The sequence below is a fragment of the Gossypium hirsutum genome, chromosome D09 (genome assembly GCF_007990345.1).
Source record: "Gossypium hirsutum isolate 1008001.06 chromosome D09, Gossypium_hirsutum_v2.1, whole genome shotgun sequence".
Taxonomy (NCBI): Eukaryota; Viridiplantae; Streptophyta; class Magnoliopsida; order Malvales; family Malvaceae; genus Gossypium; species Gossypium hirsutum.
The window spans coordinates 50,863,552-50,883,786 of record NC_053445.1 but is presented as its reverse complement, the minus strand read 5'-3'; the positions used below and the strand labels follow the sequence as shown (position 1 = coordinate 50,883,786).

Below are 20,235 nucleotides of genomic sequence, written 5' to 3'. Positions count from 1 at the left end.
AAACCACTGACTGTTTCTTAGAGCTCCAAGAAACAGGATTACCTCCGAGGAAGACGCAGAACCCTGAAGTGGATCGACGATCGTCAACATCAGACCCCCAACTGGCATCGGAATAACCTTCTAACAGAAGTTTCGAGGCACGAGTGAACCGTAGACCATAATTCAACATCCCTTGTAAATACCGCAATATCCGTTTGACAGCTTTGAAGTGTATATCCAAGGGATTGTGCGTGAACTAACAGACCTTGTTCACCGAATAAGCTATGTCAGGTCTGGTGATTACTACATATTGTAGTGCACCAACAATGCTTCGGTAGTGATGTTGATCTTCGACTGGACTGCCTTCACCAGCAGATAAGTGACAACTAGCGACCATAGGAGTTGGAAGGCTATTCGATTGATCCATAGATGCTTTGCGAAGTAAGTCTCGAACATATTTAGTTTGAGACAAAACCATCCCTTCAGATGTGTACTGTACCTCAATCCCAAGGAAGTAGTTTAACTTACCTAGGTCTTTTAAGGAGAACCGATCATTGAGTTGAGTGACAAAAATGTCAATGGCCTGTGAATTACTACCAGTGATGATAATGTCATCAACGTAAACAAGGACGTACAACACCTGAGTACCCGATCGAAGAATGAAGAGTGAGTTGTCTGCCTTTGAGACCATAAACCCCATAGCTACCAGAAAATCTCTCAACTTTTGAAACCACGCACGGGGTGCCTGTTTGAGGCCATATAACGCATTCTTCAATTTACAGACGAGTGGTTCACCATTTACCCCATTTTGCTCAAACCTAGGAGGTTGAAACATGTAAATATCCTCACTTAAATCTCCATTTAAAAACGCGTTATTAATATCAATCTATCGAAGAGACCAGTTAAGGGATACTGCCAAAGCAAGAACAACCCTAATAGTGGTTGGCTTGACCACAGGGCTGAAAGTTTCTTGGAAGTCCACTCCTGCTTCCTGGAGATAACCTTTTACGACTAACCTGCCCTTGTACCTGGCAATAGAACCGTCCGCATGTCTCTTAATTTTGAAGATCCACTTGCAACCAACAGCACGTCGACCCTTTGGTAAGGGAACAAGATCCCACGTACGATTGGCAATCAAGGCTTCATACTCGGCAGTAGCTGCTTTCGTCCAGACAGGACTTTGAAGGGCTTCACCAATGCTGGTGGGTTCAGTCTCATCAACAACAGAAGCAAAGACCTTGGGTCTGAAAATCCCATTCTTTGAACGAGTCTGCATAGAATGACAGTTTTCAGGTACAGAAGGGATTTGAGCTGGTATAGTACCATTATGTTGACCATTACTCGCAGGTTCCACCACGACATCAGGAACCCTAGTAGGAGTAGGCACTAGGCTGGGTTGTAATTGTTCAGAAGAAGGTCCCTCATCAAAATGCATACTTGTACTGGATCTTGGTGGCGTTGTGGTAGGTAAACTCTGAGAAACAGTAGATGGATTAGTTGCCAAAACCAAAAGAAGAGCAGAACGCGAGGAACAACTCGGCACACATTTAGAAGATGATTCCTTCTAAAACCCCTCATTGAAAGGAAATTTGGTCTCATCAAAACGAACATGTCGAGACAAAAACACTCGACCATCTTCTGCAAGACAACGATACCCTTTAGTAGTAGGAACACTGCCTAAGAATACACACCGTTGAGACCTGAAGCTGAGCTTGTGCTTTTGAAAAGGCCTGAGATCAGGAAAACAGGCACACCCAAAAACTCGCAGTGAGCCATACTCAGGCTTAACTTTGTGAAGTCTTTCATAAGGACTTGACTGGTTCAAGACAGGTGTAGGCAAACGATTAGTCAAATGAATGGCATGTGCAAATGCATAAAACCAAAACGTCAATGGCATATGTGATTGAGCTAAAAGGGACAGTCCCATATCAATGATTTGCCGATGTTTCCTCTCAGCGATCTCATTTTGCTCCGAGGTATAAGGACAAGTTTTCCTATGTTGCACACCAAGCTGCGATAAAAAGGCAGTCAAGCCACGATATTCTCCTCCCCCATCGGTTTGAAGGTCTTAATGGTGCAGCCAAACTGAACAGTAACCATGCGGTGGAAATCCAGAAAGCTTTGAGCTACTTCAGACTTGGTTTTAAGGAAATAAATCCAAGTATACCTGCTATAGGCATCAACAAAGGAAACATAGTACCGAAAGCCATTCGAAGGCACACTAGCAGGGCCCCATACATCAGACACGACAAGTGTAAAAGGAGAAGTATATATTGTTTTTGAAGCGGAAAAAGGAAGCTTATGAGCTTTCCCAAGCTGACAAGCTGTACATAACTGTTGTAAACGATCCTGTTTGAAGGAAATATTACACGACTTCATGACATGAGCAAGAACAGTATTACACGGATGACCGAGTCTATTATGCCATAAGGAAAAAAAAGTAAGTTCAGCATTATTCAACAAACTGGAACCGGGCTTCGAGGCTACAATGGGTATCGACTTGGTGAGACGAAAACGGTATAACCCTTCATGCATGCGGCCCTCGAGTAGTGTCACCCCTGTCTGAATGTCCTTCACAAAACATAAAATCGGGTGAAACTCAAAATAAACACCATTGTCTTTGGCAAACTGTGTCACGAACATCAAGTTCTTGCACACTGCAGGAACATGCAAAACATTCTGAAGCTTCAGTAGTCTAGACCCAGCTAAGAGAGAAGAGGAGCCTATGCTAGCAATAAAAACAGATTCACCATTACCCATAGTGACATGGTTGTTACCTGTATACGGAGTAGCTGCTGTGAGATGGGATACCTCAGGTGTAATGTGATTCTTTGCACCCGAGTCAGGATACCAAATTAAGTCAGACTGTGAGGAAGATGTAGCTGGAGGAGACAAATGACCAGATGAGCCACAGTAATGAACCCCCGTTTAGCAAGAACGAACAGTTGACGAACTCCCAGATTCATGCAATTGATGACAGTTAACTTGAACAGAATTGGACCCTGCAACACCAGAAAAACTCTCATCAAACCTGTGATAACATGTTTGAACCATGTGCCCCACTTTGTCGCATAACTGACACTGCGGCCTGGAACGAGACCAGCCCCTTCCATTTCCACGAGATCGACCACGAGACCAGCCTCTACTGGATCCTTTATAATTCGGTTTAGGTCGCTGAAGAGAATCACTAGACTGTTTCAAATAATCCTCCGTGCCTTGTTGTCGAGTTGCAAGATTGGCTTGACAAGAACCTTCTGTTACCAATTCTAACTGTCGTGACTCACAGTCAAGCAGCATTTCTGTCAAAAGATCAAGGGACAGAGGAGTAGCAGAAGCAAAGATTCGAATTGACTTAAATTCAATGGAAAGACCTGCCAAAATTACGCTCACTTGTTCTTACTCTGAGATGAGACTACCAGCAGCAGTCAAGTCATCACTTAGCTGTCTGAACCTTGACACATAGTCTTTAACAGATAAAGTTGATTTCTTGAGGGAATACAATGCATGTCGCATGCTTGAGATCTTGAGATTAGACTTGGCACTAAACCGCCTTTCAATAACATTCCATATATCAAAACTGGTTTTGGAATTTGTAAGGTGAACTAACAACTCATCTGTAACAGTCGACAATAACCAGGACGCAAGAAACTTATCTTGTTTACGATGCACAAGAAATGCTGGATTTTCAACTTGCTGGCCATCTGAACCAAGAACAACAGGAGGAGGGGATGAAGTAGTACCTAACACAAAGCTTTCAAGGCTATAGCCCTCAAGAATCAACAAGATTTGATGCTTCCAACGAAGAAAGTTATGCGAGGCAAGTTTTATGGTGTCATGTTTGGAGAAATATTGAACTGTCGATGCACATACAATACCATTGCCTTGTGAATGATCAGCCTCCCTAGTGTTGGAGGAGTGACGCGGTGTATCAACAGTAGGGACACCATCTGGGACTGCATCGGTGGCCATGAGAAGAAGAGAAAACCAGAAAAAAAAATTATGAATACACCAAGAGAACCTTAGCTCTTGATACCATGCTAAGATAACACAACAGCACTTGAAGAAAAGAATTCTGTATATATTTTGCAATCAATGAAAACACATATTTAATACAATCAAAGAACCGTTACTTAACTGCTCTTTTAACTAAACATAACATAAACTAACTACAAACAGAAACTGACTTATTTTATTCCCTAATAAAGAGGGCGTAAGTTCAAATTCGCACATTATTTTCTTATTTAGAGATTAAGAAATGATTATAAATTATTTTAAATATTGTATAAAGTTAAAAAGAAAAGGAATTAATCAATCATGTATGAATAAAAGATAGAATGGAAATTACTTGAAGAAGTAAAATCAAATCAATCAAGTCACGGGCAAAATAATCCAACGGCAATCAGTGGCTTTTGATTGGATCAACGTCCAATATTAAGTATAAATAAATAAGACAATTTTATTGGGTAGTAAAATGATATTTTTGGTGTTACATGATTGTCAATTTCACTCCACATTCATATGTAACATCGATTAGATTCCTATCAAAGATTTTCACTACTACAAATTTCAATAAAGCTTAAATTTAAATTCCACACATCCATAATTTATTTATTCATTTATTTATTAAATTATAGTTATTCGTGTGGAATATAGTGGTACTAATTTTAGTTTTACAATTTTTATAATATTTTTTACTCTTGATTTTTTTTAACAATTTTAGTGTTATATTTTAGAATTTATTCATGTAGATCATATGAAATTTTTAATTTTAAGTAAATTAAAAGTATTTAACTATTTGTTTCACATAAAACACTTACAATTATTGTTGGAAAAAAGATGAAAAGGATGGTAATTCATACGATGAAGAGATGAAAGAGAGTCGTTGGAAGAGTCACTTGTCTTTACGAGGTTAGTGGGCAACTACTTTGGGTTTGAATATGTGTCCATGGGTTCAAGGAAAATGATGGGCCTTTATCAAATAAGTGATGTTTCCTTGTTAGGTTGGTGATATGATTTGATGTGATGAAAGCGTAAAGTATGTGATGGATGGGTAAAAATTATCCGACTAGGCAAAGCTCGTTAGTTAATGAGGCAATTGGGTTTGGCATGACATTGCCTCCAGGCGAGGCATTGATCTTGGTGGAGTAATCATACGGTTACAGATATATAATAATTTACCTCATAATTGGGAAGTTACAAAGTGACCTCCCTTAAGATTAAGGATTTTGGTTGGGTTGAAACCTTATCAAGCACATATATGAGACTTACTTAGTGGGTGATTATGCATAATGCGCATAATTCACTTTATCAGGTACCTAACAAGACACTTTTATTTGATGCTATCGATGCCTTTTTGGGCATTCTGTAAAGTCGTGACATAAAATCACATCGGGTATAATACTGCCCAATTGAGTTTTGTCAAGGGGAAGCTGATTCTGTCCGGAGATATATGCAAAGTGTCTCTCAGTGAGTTCCATATGGTGCACCTTATTAAGTATCTAATGAGGTATTCTCATTGTGAACTCGCCACCAATACTTCTTTAAGCACTTAATAGAGTCGGAGGGGGAACCTTCTACCAAGGACAATATTGACCCACTGAAGCGTTGGTCAGCTCCCGATAGAGGACACTTTACAAACTTCTCCCAACAAAGTCCTCCCTTCAGCAAATATATATTAACAAAATTTTACATATAAGAGGAATATAATTATCAAACAATAAATTTTAAAAATATATAGTATAAAAAAAATCTCATATATATTTATGATTATACAAATTGTAATCTAGTTAAAATGTTTTCATAAACCTATTATTAGAACTGTAATCGAGGCACATTATTACTATACAACTTTTTTTTAAAAATTCAACTAGTATGGTCAAATCATACTTCACGTTGAGTTGATAATTTATTTGTGTCAAATTATAGAATAAAAATTTGTAAATTAAAATATACTCTAAGTTTCTATATACTTCGTACATTTAAAATTTAGCTCTTCAATTTTCCAAATTTAAAAATCTACTTTTAAATTATATATAACCATGCAATGTTTTAATTGAAAAGTTAATGATATTAACTATTTTGACTGATAGCATTATAAAAATATAAAGAGCAAAGTATATTAAAAATTAAAGTATAAAGATTAAAGTATAATGAAGAGACTAAAATTAAAATTTAACCATTTTTTTAATACAAAAAAGAGAGATAAAACAAATAATGGTAATTTAACAATATTAATTATTTGAAATAATTAAAAATATTGTAAAATATTAAATTAATTAATAAAAATATAGAGATCATATGGTAGAAATTAAAGTATAATGATTGAATCACAAATTTAAGCCTATTAGGATAAAAAATGAAAATTAACTATTTTTCATAAAATGAGAAAAAAAAAAAGAAGAAGAAAAGAAACTAATGAGTGTATGTCATATGTCAGTGTTGTGGGTCATGCACAAAAGCCAGTGATCAATGTGCACACACTAATATCCTTGTTGATTTGGGGTCATTTGGTTCATCAGGACTTAGCTCGGAGAGACTCAAAACCCATCTACTTGAAACTCTGTGAAAATGTGAACACTCCAATAATTTGTATTTTAGTAAGATAAATATTGTAATTGTAAAAGATAAAATTGTATAGTGTTTAACTTTCTTAGAGCTCTCATGTAATTTAAAGTATACCGTTTGTGTATTTACTTCTGTAAAGTTTTAGTGTCTCTAAACGGATTTGAAACATATAGTATTTCTTATTTTTCATAATTTAAGAGTTGTTTTTTAGTTTTAAATTTATTTTGAATTCGAATATATATAAATTGAATTTTAATCAAAGATTTTATATATTTAAACTAATCTAACTCAGTATTAATTCATATTTAATAATGTGAATTCATTTTATTGAAATTTAATTAAAAAACATTTAAACATTAATATAATAAGAATATGTCTTTCAATTATTAAAAAAACAAAAACATCTAAACAGAAAATTCTTATTTTATTTTATTTAGCACATGAAAATTCTTATTATTGATAATATATTACAGTATAGACAACAGCAGACACTTATTTGAGAGGAATGATGTAAGACATATTCACAAGTAAGAATCCAAGTATCCATAACTGTGTTTTTTGTTATACTGCAACAAACTAGCATATGTCCTATCCCATATTCCTATATATAGACATTCATCATCTGGACTCACCGATACACCTGATATCTCCCCGAAGAAGTCCATTTCTTGTCTTTCTGTGTAATTGGATTTTGCATTGTACACGTGAACGAAATCCGCTGGTTCAGCAACTATCATGAACTGGCCGTCGGATGAAAAACGGATCGATCTTACAGCACCCAAGTTTCCTTTTAGAGTTGCAACTGGCATTGCCAGGTTTCTTATGTCCCATACACGGCAGGTCTTGTCTTGATTTCCTGTGGCAAATACCCGTCCGTCTGGGTGCCATGCCGATGCAAAGGAGTAATCTCGATGACCTACCACTGTGGCTACGGTCTGAGAACATGGAAAATGTGATTCCAGTGTTTAAATATTGATACAAAAATCATCAGTTAAAGCTCAGATCAAGATAGTAGTAAAGAACAATCATATCTACTGTCCGTTTTGCTTCTTATCAAAGTTACAAACAGAATAAATGACTGTTTACTACTATCGGAAAAGTTACAGATGATGAGTGACACTACTTTTATACCTTTCCGTTCTGTGAATCCACAAGCAATGCATCCAAGTGATCTCCAACTACAGTAATAAGTCTCCGATCCGGGCTGATTGATGTATGCTGATCAGAATAAACGAGTTTCAGTCATGTGACTAGAAATTAAGTTAAAATCTGTGAATAAATACTACAAAACAACTAGAAGGGCTTACGTTTACAGGCCAAGGGAATTGGAAATGATTCAAAAGTTGAAATCTCTCGGTATCGTATTCTCTCATGCTACAGTCGTTATTCGAGGCCATAAAATTAATACCACCACTGCAAAACAGGTTCAAAAATTACAACTCATATTTCATTCAATTTATAGCAACCAATCAATCAACCAGCCAAATCCGAAATTCTCAAGATACCTCAAGCTGTCATATATCTCAATAGCATTCGTAATTGCATTATCATCATATGTTGTCCGAGTACAGAAGGTTATGCCTTTTCTGTCCAAGTGCTGCAACAACAGGAATATGAAAATCGATAATGCAAAAGCATATGCAGGCATTAAAGCATTCAGACAGTCCTTCACTCTTTCTAGAAACTTGCAAGCATTCTAATTTCTAGGATTTTCTTGAATTCTATTAGAACTCAAAATCATAATTTAATAATAACCTTATCTAATCTATAAACAAATATTTGAACAATATTAAAACAACGTGGCTGCAAATAACACTGACCTTAAAAGCAAGCTCTCCTTGGAAGCCTCCTGCAACCATAAAATTATCCTTGACTGCTAGCGTACTTATTTGAGTTTGTGTAAAACCTTCTAACAAACTTCCTGGATGTTTCTAAATTACAATAAAATAGAAGTTAGCCGATAAAAGTATCAAATAATACTAAAATAATGAACCATCTTCAAAAACACACATGTTTTAAAGCTATAATACCTCGGTAGGTGCCACATGCCCAGCAAAATTAAGGACCTCGGACAGATTACATGATAAGGATGACCAATGCATAACTGAATAATTGGACATAAGGTAAACATCATGCTTTGAAGTAGTCCAAACCAAGTTTCTGAGCTGCAAATTCATTCCACAGCAGGTTATTTAAGCTCAAATAACAGGTGCCAAGATACACTTAGAAATTGAAAAAAAAAAATCAAAACCGATAAATGCTCCTCCATACTAGAGAGCAAAAAATATATCATAACACAGGGATTCTATTACTGAAGACATTATAACACGGAAAAAAACCGTCTATTTTGCTTGTATAATGTGTCATATAATAAACCTTCAGAAACAGAATGTAGACCAGTAGACACTTCTCCAAGCTGGTGCAAATGTTGAATACAAGTATGTAGTCTATAATTAAACACATCAAAGTTTATATCATCATCTAAAAGGAAAAGAGAAATTCAAGAACAACAAAACACTGAAATGGAAATCTTCTAAAAGCAAATATAAATGATAATAACAAAAGGATTTCTGATTTATGAACCTGAAAATGGAGGATTGTAGGCTTAACCGATCTCGTGTTGTGAAAAAATTCATAGTAGTTCCCACCCTTTTCTATCTGTTTGTATTCCTGAAACAGCAACATACCGATTACCATGGAGTTTATCTTGCTATTCTCCTTAAACTAGTTCAATTATAGATTGTAAGGGAAGAAACGAACCTTGTCGACAGTTTCACCTGAGGACGGGATATTCTCATAATTTTTGTACTGTTCAAGCCTCGTCAGTCTATAGCTTTCCCTAGTTATGTTCAATCTTTCCCACGGAATCCCCTGTATGTCTTTCCCCTTGCGCGCTTGTGCAGCGGATGTATCAGTCACCTTGGTCAGCTGCTCAAATTATAGTTTGAAGTAATGAACATCAGAATCCAATCATAAATTGAATGTAACATATATAAACGCATCTGTGTGTGTATATATATATGCAAGTAAAACAAACCATGTCATATTCATCGGCATCCACGTCTCCGTCAGCAGCACTACCGCAGCTGTCTTCATCCATATCATCGAAAAAATCTTCAGCCATGTAATCAAAACCCTCTACTTGCTGGTAAGACATGCTATATATTCATTCAGCTGCAAAATATCTAACCGTTAAAAAAGGTAATAAAAGGGTATTCCCAAATTTCTTATGAAAAAAATTATCTTTCCAAACAAATAACTAGCAAAAACCCTAAAAAGAAATGGGATTTGAAGCAAAAGGTTATTCCTAGAATTCACAAAGAAAAAAAGTTATATCCAAACAATTAACAAAAAAAGAAAACCCAAATCCTTAAACTCACCTAAAAAAGAATAGTTCAATCAAATCTCTAATTTTCATTTTTCTAGCACAAAGCAAAAAAAAGCATAGAAATCAGTAAAAAAAAAAAGAGAGAAGGAAATTCTTACATGAAAATTGGCCAGGTTTTATGGAAGCTTTGGGCGTCGGGTGCATAATTATCGTTGCAGATTTTTATTTTATTTTTTTCTTTTATTAGAAAGAAAGAAGAAACAGTAGTAAAGTACTAGGGACTGTAGGGATAATTATAGAAAAGAGTTGTGGCGATTGGACGTCACTGTCGGCGTTTTCTACTTGATGGCTTCTCTATTATATTGCAAACGCAAACGCAAACGCAAACGCAAACGCCAACGCACAAATGTAGCCACATGGCATGCTTCTTTGTGTGAGTGTGTTTTTTGTTTGAGATATTTTCATCGATGTTACTGGAATTTGTGTGGATTTTTTTTTTAGCAAAAGTAGTTAATTTCTTTTATATTTATTATTCGAATTTACATATTTTGTATTGACAATAATATTTATATAATTTGAGTTAAGACTAATAATAAAAAATAGTCAATTTTTTAATTGAATTATATATTTTTTCAATAGTTTTTCAATATATTTTTAACAACTCATCTTTTTAACCATCAATTTTTCTTTACTTCTTAAATTTTTTTTATATTAGCTGAAGAACTAAAAAGATTTGTTACTCCTCAACTCAACCATATTTATTCAAAATTTACATATCTTACAATTTATTATAAAAATATTGTATTTTAAAAAATTATTTGAAAATAGTGGTTTTTTTATTTTAAAAAATATGATAAAATTTCTTCTTCAAAAAATAATTCCATTTTATCAGATAATGAATTCATTATGCATATGATATGTATCACACTTTATAATTTTTTTAAAATAATTAAATTACAACATGTCAATTTCACTTTTTAGAAGAAAAAATAATTTAAAAATCACAATATTTTTTAAATACAATATTTTTAAAAGGTACTTATTTTCTTTATTTCTTTATCATCAAAATTCTTTTTCTAAGTGTGATATTCTTATCTTTATCATCAAAATTCTTTTTCTAATTGTGATATTCTTATCTCAAAACAATGTGATACATGTACATGTCTTATATGAGTATATCTAAATTTTTAAAGTATTTTTTTATATATTTAAAATATTATAAATCATAATTCTTACACAAATCCGAAAATATTGACTCAAAATGCAACTATTAGTATTTTTAAAAAAATCCAAATAACTTTTATATTTAAAGAATTATACTCATCCATTCATAGCAGCTTTTATTGAATAAAGTTCTAACCTCTATGTCTATATCCCTTGATTAAAATTTCAAAACATACTTATTTTATCTGATTTTGAGTTAAGTGTCACATCGAGTTAAGTGTCAAATATAAATATGATTCAAATCTCTTGTGTTGATTTAATAGTTAGGGTGTTCACCGCCTCAAATGTGGCCTGAATTCAAATCGCACTAATCGCACTTGTTAGAATTTTGTTCTCCTTTTATAATTCACCAAATATATAAATATATATTTATATAGACGAGTATGATATACCTTCACTTGGAGAATCATAAGTTAGGTACTACTAATAAATCTCAAATACTACAAATTCACCATCAACCCATCAAAACTACCAATTAATCTCGAATCTGGTCTGGTATATGAATACACATACGGGGATATGACCCTTCAAGGCATCTCTAAATAAATGGAAAAACTTAGAGAAAATCAAACGTATCAATGCCGAACCGCACACATATATTACACCCGAATCCAAGTAACATGGATAATCAATGAAAATACAAGCAGTACTTTCTTATAACCTATAATACATGTATGTATATTGGTTACTTTGGAAAGCTTTAAGAATACAATTAGAACACTAACATTTGATGCAAAAATTATAGCAGGAAATGTACCTTAATTGATGTTCCATGTCTTGGATATGCATCCACCAAACTTTATGGTTAGAACCCTAACATCTTTGCTTGACAATTTGTCATTAATGGCTTTTTCATCATCATTAGAGAGGGTTATTGAGTTACATCTAATACTATAATCCTCCAAAGTACATGGCTTTGCTCTTGCTAAAATATCTGACATCAATCGTTTCTTCTGTCTCCCTTTACGTTTTTTTTGCTTGTGTCTCGTCTTCTTGGGGGAAACCGTATCGATTCTCCAATGAACATCAGGGTTAGAACCTTGTACGGAACTCGATTCTCGAGTTACTGGAACTGTGACAACAGAAGTGTGATCAAAATTTAAGTTGCTTTCGTTGCAGGGGGTGTTTGATAGCAGCATCTGATCATAGTAACAATTACACTCATCTTTGATCAGTTTCTCCTGCAAAACCGCCTTATTTTCAAAGGAAACATGATCTTTACATTGTTGATCAGAACATGTCTGGCCGATGTTCTTGTTCATTGCTCGAGTAGTCGGATTAATACACAGATCAAAGGGTGGTAACACATTAGTGATACCATATTTCATACAAACTTGCAAGTATTTCTTTGGAAATGGCCAACACTGAAAAATATCTTTCCTCCTAGCATCAACAACAAACTGTCTGGAAAACAAGAGATCGAATTACAGCGACTTATTGTTACAAATGCCGGTGTTTTCGACGAAAAAAACACCGCTATTAAATTGAAAAAAAAAACTAAATATGGAGCATTGCATTGAATTCTCTAATGGAATTTGTTATCATGCATTGCTGAAAATACACAAACAATGAAGAACAAAAAAAGAAACAGCACATCCATAGAGAGAAAATACAGTGTTTCAAAACATAAACGCACATACATACACACAAGCATGGAATAGAAGAATCATATATGATAGAACAGAGTTCATCACCAACTGAGAAATTAATAATTTTTCAAAACTTTAATCAATATTTATATTACAAGCAAATATTTAGTTTCATTTAAAACAAAATTTGAGTTGAAAACTAAAGTCTGGGGATAAAAAAAAATGTTCCAAAACATACTGAAGAAATCTTGCTGCTTTTAATTCAGCATAAATTATTACATATAAACTCCAATTAAAGATAGCACTAATTGCTAACAACAATCTAAAAATCAATCAGACACACAAGAACAAAACGTAACTATATATATAACACTTTGAAAAACACCCAAATGCATGAAATGGTACATAACCAAGAAATGAAGCAAATATAGAAGAAATTTAGCTAAAGTTTAAAGAAAATGCAAGGAAAAAATAAAAATGCAAATTTATTTGTAAATTAATTAAGGATCATGACAGCAAGAAAATAAAGTAAAATGATAGTAAGGCATTGGGAAATGAGAAAAATCTACCTTAGGGAGAAGGGTCTGGAACCTGGTTTAGTTTCACCATTGACATAATCATCATCATCATCACAATGCATTTTCATTTTGCTGCAAAGAAAAAAGCTTACAAACGAACCGTACGTTAAGAAACAAACAGTATCGATTGGATATAACACAACGAAAATCGAAACAAGAAGGAACCCAGTTTAAAATATTGTCCCAAAAGCTGTAAGGAAGATAAACATGGCTGAAAAGTACATAAAATCATAAGCTTTTTCTCGCCATTAATTTTGAAGACCTAAGAGGGTTTAAACAGCGAGAACAAAGGAAGCAGAGGATGGGGGAAAATGGGAAATTTGGGAAATGGTTTTTGAGAAAATAAAAAGCAACATTCAAGGAGATGATTAAAAGGGAAAGAAGATGAAGAGGGAATGAAAATAGGAAGCTGGCTTTAATCAGGAGGAGGAGATGAAGAACAAGAGCAGCATTTTGATATTAATGGAGGGTTTTTCTTTTTAAATGGTAAATGGGGAAGATTTATTCATGGTGAAAATCCGAATAGAAAAGATAGTAATTTGTAATTTAAAAGTATGAAAATTGTTCAAAAGCTACATGGGAATTCGACCAGCATTGATTGGGAATAGGGAAGTTTGAGGAGATGGAAGATTGTAGAGTCACTTCTTGTTGGTATGAGCTTTTTTTCTTTCTCAATTTTTCTTTAATATTTGAGGCAATTGAGCAGTTATTTTATGAATTCCACTGTAGTAATTGGCTTTCAATTCTACACGCGATTTCCCTCTTTAATATTTAATCAACTTTTTAAATATTATATTTTTAATTACTAAAAAATATTTTTATTTAAATTATTGAATATAATTAAAATATATTAATTTAGAGCTCTTGTTATACAGACATACACCCATTTGATATGGATTTAAACCAAATGACCCATCATTTACCCCTAATATTGTATCAAAAATATTTTCAACTCACTCATAATTAAAACATTTTAAACATATTCAATACAAAATTTAATTAAATTAATATACAGTAATATTATTCAAAATAATCTATTCAAGGAATAAATCAATCTTACATCAATAAAATTAGCACAAATTTTTTGCATCAAAATATTTTTAACTAATAAATGTAAATTAAATTATAATTATCATAACTTTTTCCATATATGTTAGGGTTAAATTTCTATTTAAATAATAAATTTATTTTAATATTAGCATATTTTTTTAACAAATAATTATAAATTAAATTATAATTATTTTTAAATATCAATTTTTAAGATTCAAGTCAAATCGTTAACATCATTAAATTTTTTAAATTGGTCTAACATTTTCAAATTAAAAAAAAACTCACTTAATAGTCATGTAATAGAAAAAAAAGACAAAAATTTTAACCACGAAAACAAATACACTTATATTTTTTAATCTGAAAAATATAAGAATTAATTTTTTTAAAATATAAAAATATAGAGATTTAAAGCATATTTTATTTTTTTTTAATTTCATATAAAATATTTTAAATTAACTATAATTTAATTGGTAAATTTGTATTTGAAAGTGAAATTATAAAAATTTTTATTTTTCATAAAATAATAAAAATAAAGAGTAACATTATCCAAAATTCAACATTTGAGTTCAAATGTAAAAATATTTTAAAAAATGTATATAATATTTAAATTATATAGTAATCATATTTTTTCAAATCTTACGTTATTATCGAGAATGTAAGATTTCGTAAACCAAAAACTTCTTTACTAATACTGCAAGTACTAAAAGAGAGATATAACTTATTTAGGAATATAAATAATATAATTTTAGAAATTTTGAATTTCGTAAAATACGGAATTTATTGAATCATCTTTCATGATGGGATAATTATTTGATCACAACTTAATCTAAATTTGATCTGATTTTCCAGCTATTTGAAGAGGTTATTTAAACAACATGAGAATGAACAAAATCAATTGATTGAAGAACGTCTCTCTTACTGCATTTTGTTTTCAGTGAGAGATTTAGTCCATAAGCAGTCTATGAGATTATCCCGTTTAAAAAAGAAGGTTTAGTTAAGAATATATTTTCGAAAAATAAGTTTGGGCAAAAAAAAATACTTGTTTAGCAAACGAGCTGAGGCTTAGGTAAAAATTTTTGACCGAGCTTGGATTTGTAAGAAAAATTCTACTGTTTTACTGCTATTTTCTCACTATTTTACTATTATTTTACTATTAAAATATTACTATTTTGTTGTTATTGTTTGAATAATATATAAATCTTGTCTTATTATTAATTTTACTACTATTTTAGAGGCAATTGCTTATTGATTTGCACTTATCTTAGTGTTATTTAAGTATAAAAACTTTTTAAATTTTATTTTTAATTTATTGAGAAATATTTATTTTAATATTGTTAATGTATTTGATGTATTATATTTTATTTTTATATAAAAATAAAATAAAATAAATTTTATAAATTTTAACTTTTTTATTTGGGACAAACTAAGACATTTTTTAGTCAAACCAGACCTATACAAGTCTATATAAGACTAAAGTTGCAAAAATTTGTGTGGTTAATTATATAGTAATTGGTAGTTGTGTTGTGGATGAATTTTATCTCTAGATAAAAGGCCCTCAGACATAGATGCATTAACTCAATTTCATAAATAATTTTCAGTATTATATAAAATACTTTTATGCTCTTATATCTCAATATTACATAAAGTATTTCAACCCCCTTAGAACCTTTCACGTTACCATACTTCTCAATAACTATCATTTTTGTGCTTAAGACTTTAACAAATTTAACCATTTACTCCATTTTATAACATATATATGTCAAATCAAAATAAGGTAATTAGTCTTAAGTTATATTAAAAGAGATTAATATAAAATTACTATTTTATTTTTATATATAAGTTATTAAAAAGATAAATATAAAAAACAAATTATATATTTATTAAATATTAAAAATAAGTAGCAAAAATTAAATTTAAGCAAAGTGGGGCGGGATGGGACGCATGAATGTGGTAGTGATTTTCAATAATATTATACCTCCATTATAAAAAGGGACTAGTGGTGGAGCAAAAGCATGCTAATTGTGGAGCGACGGTAGATTTAACAACAGTCATAGCTGTCGTGCTTTATTGTCATACCTAAAAAGATCAATTAGGATAATAGTTAATTCCGGTTAGACCAATTTAAATTGAATTATTTTGGGTTTAAAAAAAATTCAAACCACTTTGAATCCAGAACACTTGGTTTCAAAATCGTTGAGTTTGAATAAATTGAATACGACACTCGAATTATTTTAGCTTGAGTCATTTCTGGTTTGATATTTGTCACTAAAATTATTTGATTTCGTTTTTTAGAGCATTTTAAACAATGCATTAATATAAATTACTTTTTATATATGTAGAAAAAAATATAGATTATTTTTAGAGCCTTTTTAGGGTTTAGGATTGAATATTGTTAAAATTTTGTTTAGTTGTCATTATTTTATTTGCAGTGATTAGAATTGTCTATGGGTTAAGTCGGGTCAAGTGAAAATTTTAGTCTTGGGCTCGGCTCCAAAAATGGGCCTAAAATTTTACCCAAGTCTGACCCGAATAAAAATGCTAAAACTTAAGCCCAACCTGTAATAAAACTTTTTGTATTATTTTTTGTATATAAAAGTAAATTTAAAAATATAATACATCAAAATAATAATGAAATAATAATTATAAAATATCAAAAGAATATTAACAAAATAGTAGTAATATAATAACGAAATGATAGCAAAATAATAATAAAAAGCAGCAATATTTTTTTCCTGCAAATTCAGGCTGAGTCGAACCTAGATAAAAAAACTTACTTAAGGCCTAGCCCGTTTAAAAAAGGGCCTTTAGGTTGGACAAGTCTAGCCGTGATATGACAAATTAGATAAGAAAACACGACAAATTATAAATTAGTGACAAAGTTAACAAAATTTTCAAAACTAGATGTGTATAGTTAAACTAATTTTATCACCAATTCAATTGATTTATTGAATTTAAAAAAATAAAAAATTTAAAAATCAATGGGTGCAATTCTTTATTTTAAACTAACGTCAAGATTTATTTTCGATCCATCGAATCCATTTTAATTGAAACCGTGAAAATTGATGACATTCATAAAACTTTAATCAGCTTGCTAAAAGGTAATTATATAAAATTTTAATTAGGGCAGTTTGCAGGATTCATTTCCTTTTCCAATTTCCCCACTTTTTTAATCCGGCGGCTATTTGCAATAGTGGTCTACTTATAAAAAAAAAGAAGGTACATTATGGTAGCTGCAATAATGCTGTATTTTTTTATATTTTATTTCATGATTTTTTTTATGTTTGTAAATAAAAAATACCTTTATTATAAAAGTAAATAATTTCCCTTTATAATAATTAGCATTATATTAGAATACAAAAGCTGGTAATTCCACTATTGCAAATTTATAATATTAGTGTATTTATAAAGTATTTATTGTTAACAAATTATAGAAACACACAAAAAGAAAAAGTTAAAAAAATTCGATTTCATAATGCCTATAGCATAGGCTCTTACGTAAATGGCTTTCAAAATTTCCCATGTCTCACTCTCCCACTCTCCGTCATCCCTTTCCACCCACTATTTAAACACCACTGAAACCCACCTTCCCCAACACCATAAATCGTAGAAACTTGCAGCAGATTCAGTGAAGCATCAAAAATGGCGACTGCAAAAGTTGGGAGGGTCAAGTTGGGTTCACAGGGTCTGGAAGTGTCGGCTCAAGGCCTTGGTTGCATGGGGATGTCAGCTTTCTATGGTCCACCAAAGCCTGAATCCGCCATGATTGCGCTCATACATCATGCTATTGATTCTGGGATTACCCTTCTTGATACCTCCGATGTTTATGGCCCTCATACCAATGAAATCCTCCTTGGGAAGGCGTTGAAAGATGGTGTTCGAGAAAGGGTTGAATTGGCTACCAAGTTTGGCATAGATTATACCGATGGGAAAAGGGACATACGTGGTGACCCTGCTTATGTTAGGGCTGCTTGTGAAGGTAGCTTGAAGCGTCTTGGTGTTGATTGTATTGATCTTTATTATCAGCATCGGATTGATACCAAGGTTCCCATTGAAGTCACGGTTTGTTTTTTTATCCCTTTGCTTGTTTCTATGGATTTAAATATGGATACTATGGTAGTTGATTAAGTGTGTGCGTGATTCATGAATGTCACACTGAAACGGTTATTTATATTGATGGTTTTTGACCCAGATTGGAGAACTTAAGAAACTAGTTGAAGAAGGTAAAGTGAAGTACATAGGTTTATCTGAGGCTTCGGCTTCGACGATTAGGAGGGCCCATGCGGTGCATCCTATAAGTGCTGTGCAGTTAGAGTGGTCTTTGTGGTCCAGAGATGTTGAGGCTGACATTATTCCAACTTGCAGGTTTATTTATTCATAAGACTTAATCAAATTTTATTAAATAAAGAAAAAAGTGTGGGAATTGTTTTAATGTGATTCCTTTTTCTGTTTTTCCAGGGAACTTGGGATTGGGATTGTTGCTTATAGTCCCCTGGGAAGAGGATTCTTCTCATCTGGGCCTAAAATTGTGGAAACTTTGTCCAATGATGACTTTAGGAAGGTTTGTAGCTATTTTCACAGTCAGCCCTGTATTTTAGGATATGATCTTTCATAGATCCCCTAGATACATGAAAACTAATGTTAAAAAAATTAAATTTATCCGTGTCAACCATGAATCTCTATCCAACATTCATAACATATTTATATTCAACACACATCCGAGCTCAAACAAGATAGTTCCGGATAATGGCCCTTTTATCTCAAATTTTGCAAAACTGAAGGTCCCTCTTGTGATCCATAGCATGACTTTAGTTGGGCCATTAAGCAAAATTAGGTCCATTCTCTGACAACTAAATAATTACATTCGTGAGTTATCAAACAGTTGGCTGACTTGAATTATGAAATAGTCTGGTTTTGGGTGTCTTTAATTTGGATGACATTCATTTGAATGAAAACGTGCAATTTTTTCCATAGACTCTACCAAGGTTCCAGCCTGAAAATATGGAGCATAATCGACGCCTTTATGATCGAGTTAATGAGATAGCAGCAAAGAAAGGGTGCACCCCATCACAGCTTGCATTGGCTTGGGTCCATAACCAAGGAGATGATGTTTGCCCCATTCCTGGAACCACCAAAATTGAGAACTTCAACCAGAATGTTGGAGCTTTGTCCATAAAACTAACACCTGAAGAGATGTCTGAGCTTGAATCCATTGCTAAAGCAGATTCTGTGAAAGGAGACAGATATGGTGGTGTCCTTGTTACTCACGATGAATCTGAAACTCCTCTATTATCTTCATGGAAACGCTGAATGAATACTTCAATCCACTGCCTCATTTGATGCAATCTTCATGATGAGGTATGGTCTTAAACTTAATGTAACGCCCTGGATATGTGTTTTGAAGCCACCAAGATTGAGTCTCTATGTTGCTCTCAGAGAATAAGTTTCTGTCAAAAGTATCAATTGTTTTTCTGGTGTGATGGTAAACTGCAAAGTTTGTAGCAGTTTATCCAAGTTTGTCATGTTGAGATTGTGTATTCCAGGGATAATGAAAGCCAAAGTTTCTGGCACAAGCTATGAACTCTATTTTCCTTCGTATTTGACATATTAGTCTAACACATATTCCAGCATATGTACCAGTATGATCTTTACAAATATATACATATATATATATAAAGAAAAACATAGGAAAAAGTAGATTGTATTTGTGTTAGACATATACCTATATATGATAGTTATTTTAAGTCCAAGTAACATAAGTTGAAAGTGGTTGCAACAATGGTATATATTAAACTAATTTAAAAGAACTTCTATATTATTTCAATATTTTTCTTACGTGTTGAAATTAAAATTTTTAAAGATTAGATCATGTTTAAAAATTTTAATCCAAACCTTGTTGAAAAACTTGGTCAAGCTTGAAACCTAG

At 32.4% G+C, this 20,235-nt stretch overlaps 3 protein-coding genes across 4 annotated transcripts; 1 reads left to right on the top strand and 2 right to left on the bottom strand.

Annotated features, from left to right (window-relative positions):
* Positions 1–6,948: 6,948 nt before the first annotated feature.
* On the bottom strand, positions 6,949–10,201 carry LOC107890525 (uncharacterized WD repeat-containing protein C2A9.03). Of its 2 annotated transcripts, none has more exons than XM_016814993.2 (10): positions 10,030–10,201; positions 9,581–9,717; positions 9,304–9,471; positions 9,127–9,213; positions 8,574–8,708; positions 8,364–8,474; positions 8,049–8,140; positions 7,851–7,956; positions 7,675–7,761; positions 6,949–7,478 (listed from the first exon to the last, which is right to left on the bottom strand). In XM_016814993.2, the coding sequence occupies exons 2-10, from the start codon at positions 9,698–9,700 to the stop codon at positions 7,065–7,067; spliced, it is 1,320 nt and encodes a 439-aa protein (XP_016670482.1). In that variant the 5' UTR covers positions 9,701–9,717; positions 10,030–10,201; the 3' UTR covers positions 6,949–7,064. The 2 variants fall into 2 exon arrangements, with proteins under 2 accessions (XP_016670482.1, XP_016670483.1); XM_016814994.2 differs by having other exon boundaries at positions 9,924–10,134.
* Positions 10,202–11,542: 1,341 nt separating this feature from the next.
* On the bottom strand, positions 11,543–13,943 carry LOC107890524 (uncharacterized). Its single transcript, XM_016814992.2, has 2 exons — positions 13,254–13,943; positions 11,543–12,499 (listed from the first exon to the last, which is right to left on the bottom strand). Exons 1-2 carry the CDS (start codon positions 13,328–13,330, stop codon positions 11,854–11,856), a joined length of 723 nt encoding a protein of 240 aa, XP_016670481.1. The 5' UTR covers positions 13,331–13,943; the 3' UTR covers positions 11,543–11,853.
* A 3,875-nt stretch (positions 13,944–17,818) lies between these two features.
* On the top strand, positions 17,819–19,879 carry LOC107890522 (probable aldo-keto reductase 2). Its single transcript, XM_016814988.2, has 4 exons — positions 17,819–18,371; positions 18,502–18,674; positions 18,768–18,870; positions 19,284–19,879. Exons 1-4 carry the CDS (start codon positions 17,952–17,954, stop codon positions 19,617–19,619), a joined length of 1,032 nt encoding a protein of 343 aa, XP_016670477.1. The 5' UTR covers positions 17,819–17,951; the 3' UTR covers positions 19,620–19,879.
* The last annotated feature ends 356 nt before the right edge of the window (positions 19,880–20,235 follow it).

Excerpts from the sequence above, each read along its gene's own strand:
- LOC107890525 (XM_016814993.2), bottom strand. The coding sequence starts at position 9,700 with ATGTCTTACCAGCAAGTAGAGGGTTTTGATTACATGGCTGAAGATTTT. Across the intron at positions 9,214-9,303 it reads CAGGTGAAACTGTCGACAAG|GAATACAAACAGATAGAAAA; the intron begins GTTCGTTTCTTC and ends TTGCTGTTTCAG. Across the intron at positions 8,475-8,573 it reads GGCATGTGGCACCTACCGAG|AAACATCCAGGAAGTTTGTT; the intron begins GTATTATAGCTT and ends ATTGTAATTTAG.
- LOC107890524 (XM_016814992.2), bottom strand. The coding sequence starts at position 13,330 with ATGAAAATGCATTGTGATGATGATGATGATTATGTCAATGGTGAAACT. Across the intron at positions 12,500-13,253 it reads TCCAGACCCTTCTCCCTAAG|ACAGTTTGTTGTTGATGCTA; the intron begins GTAGATTTTTCT and ends CTTGTTTTCCAG.
- LOC107890522 (XM_016814988.2), top strand. The coding sequence starts at position 17,952 with ATGGCGACTGCAAAAGTTGGGAGGGTCAAGTTGGGTTCACAGGGTCTG. Across the intron at positions 18,372-18,501 it reads AGGTTCCCATTGAAGTCACG|ATTGGAGAACTTAAGAAACT; the intron begins GTTTGTTTTTTT and ends TTTTTGACCCAG. Across the intron at positions 18,871-19,283 it reads CCAATGATGACTTTAGGAAG|ACTCTACCAAGGTTCCAGCC; the intron begins GTTTGTAGCTAT and ends TTTTTTCCATAG.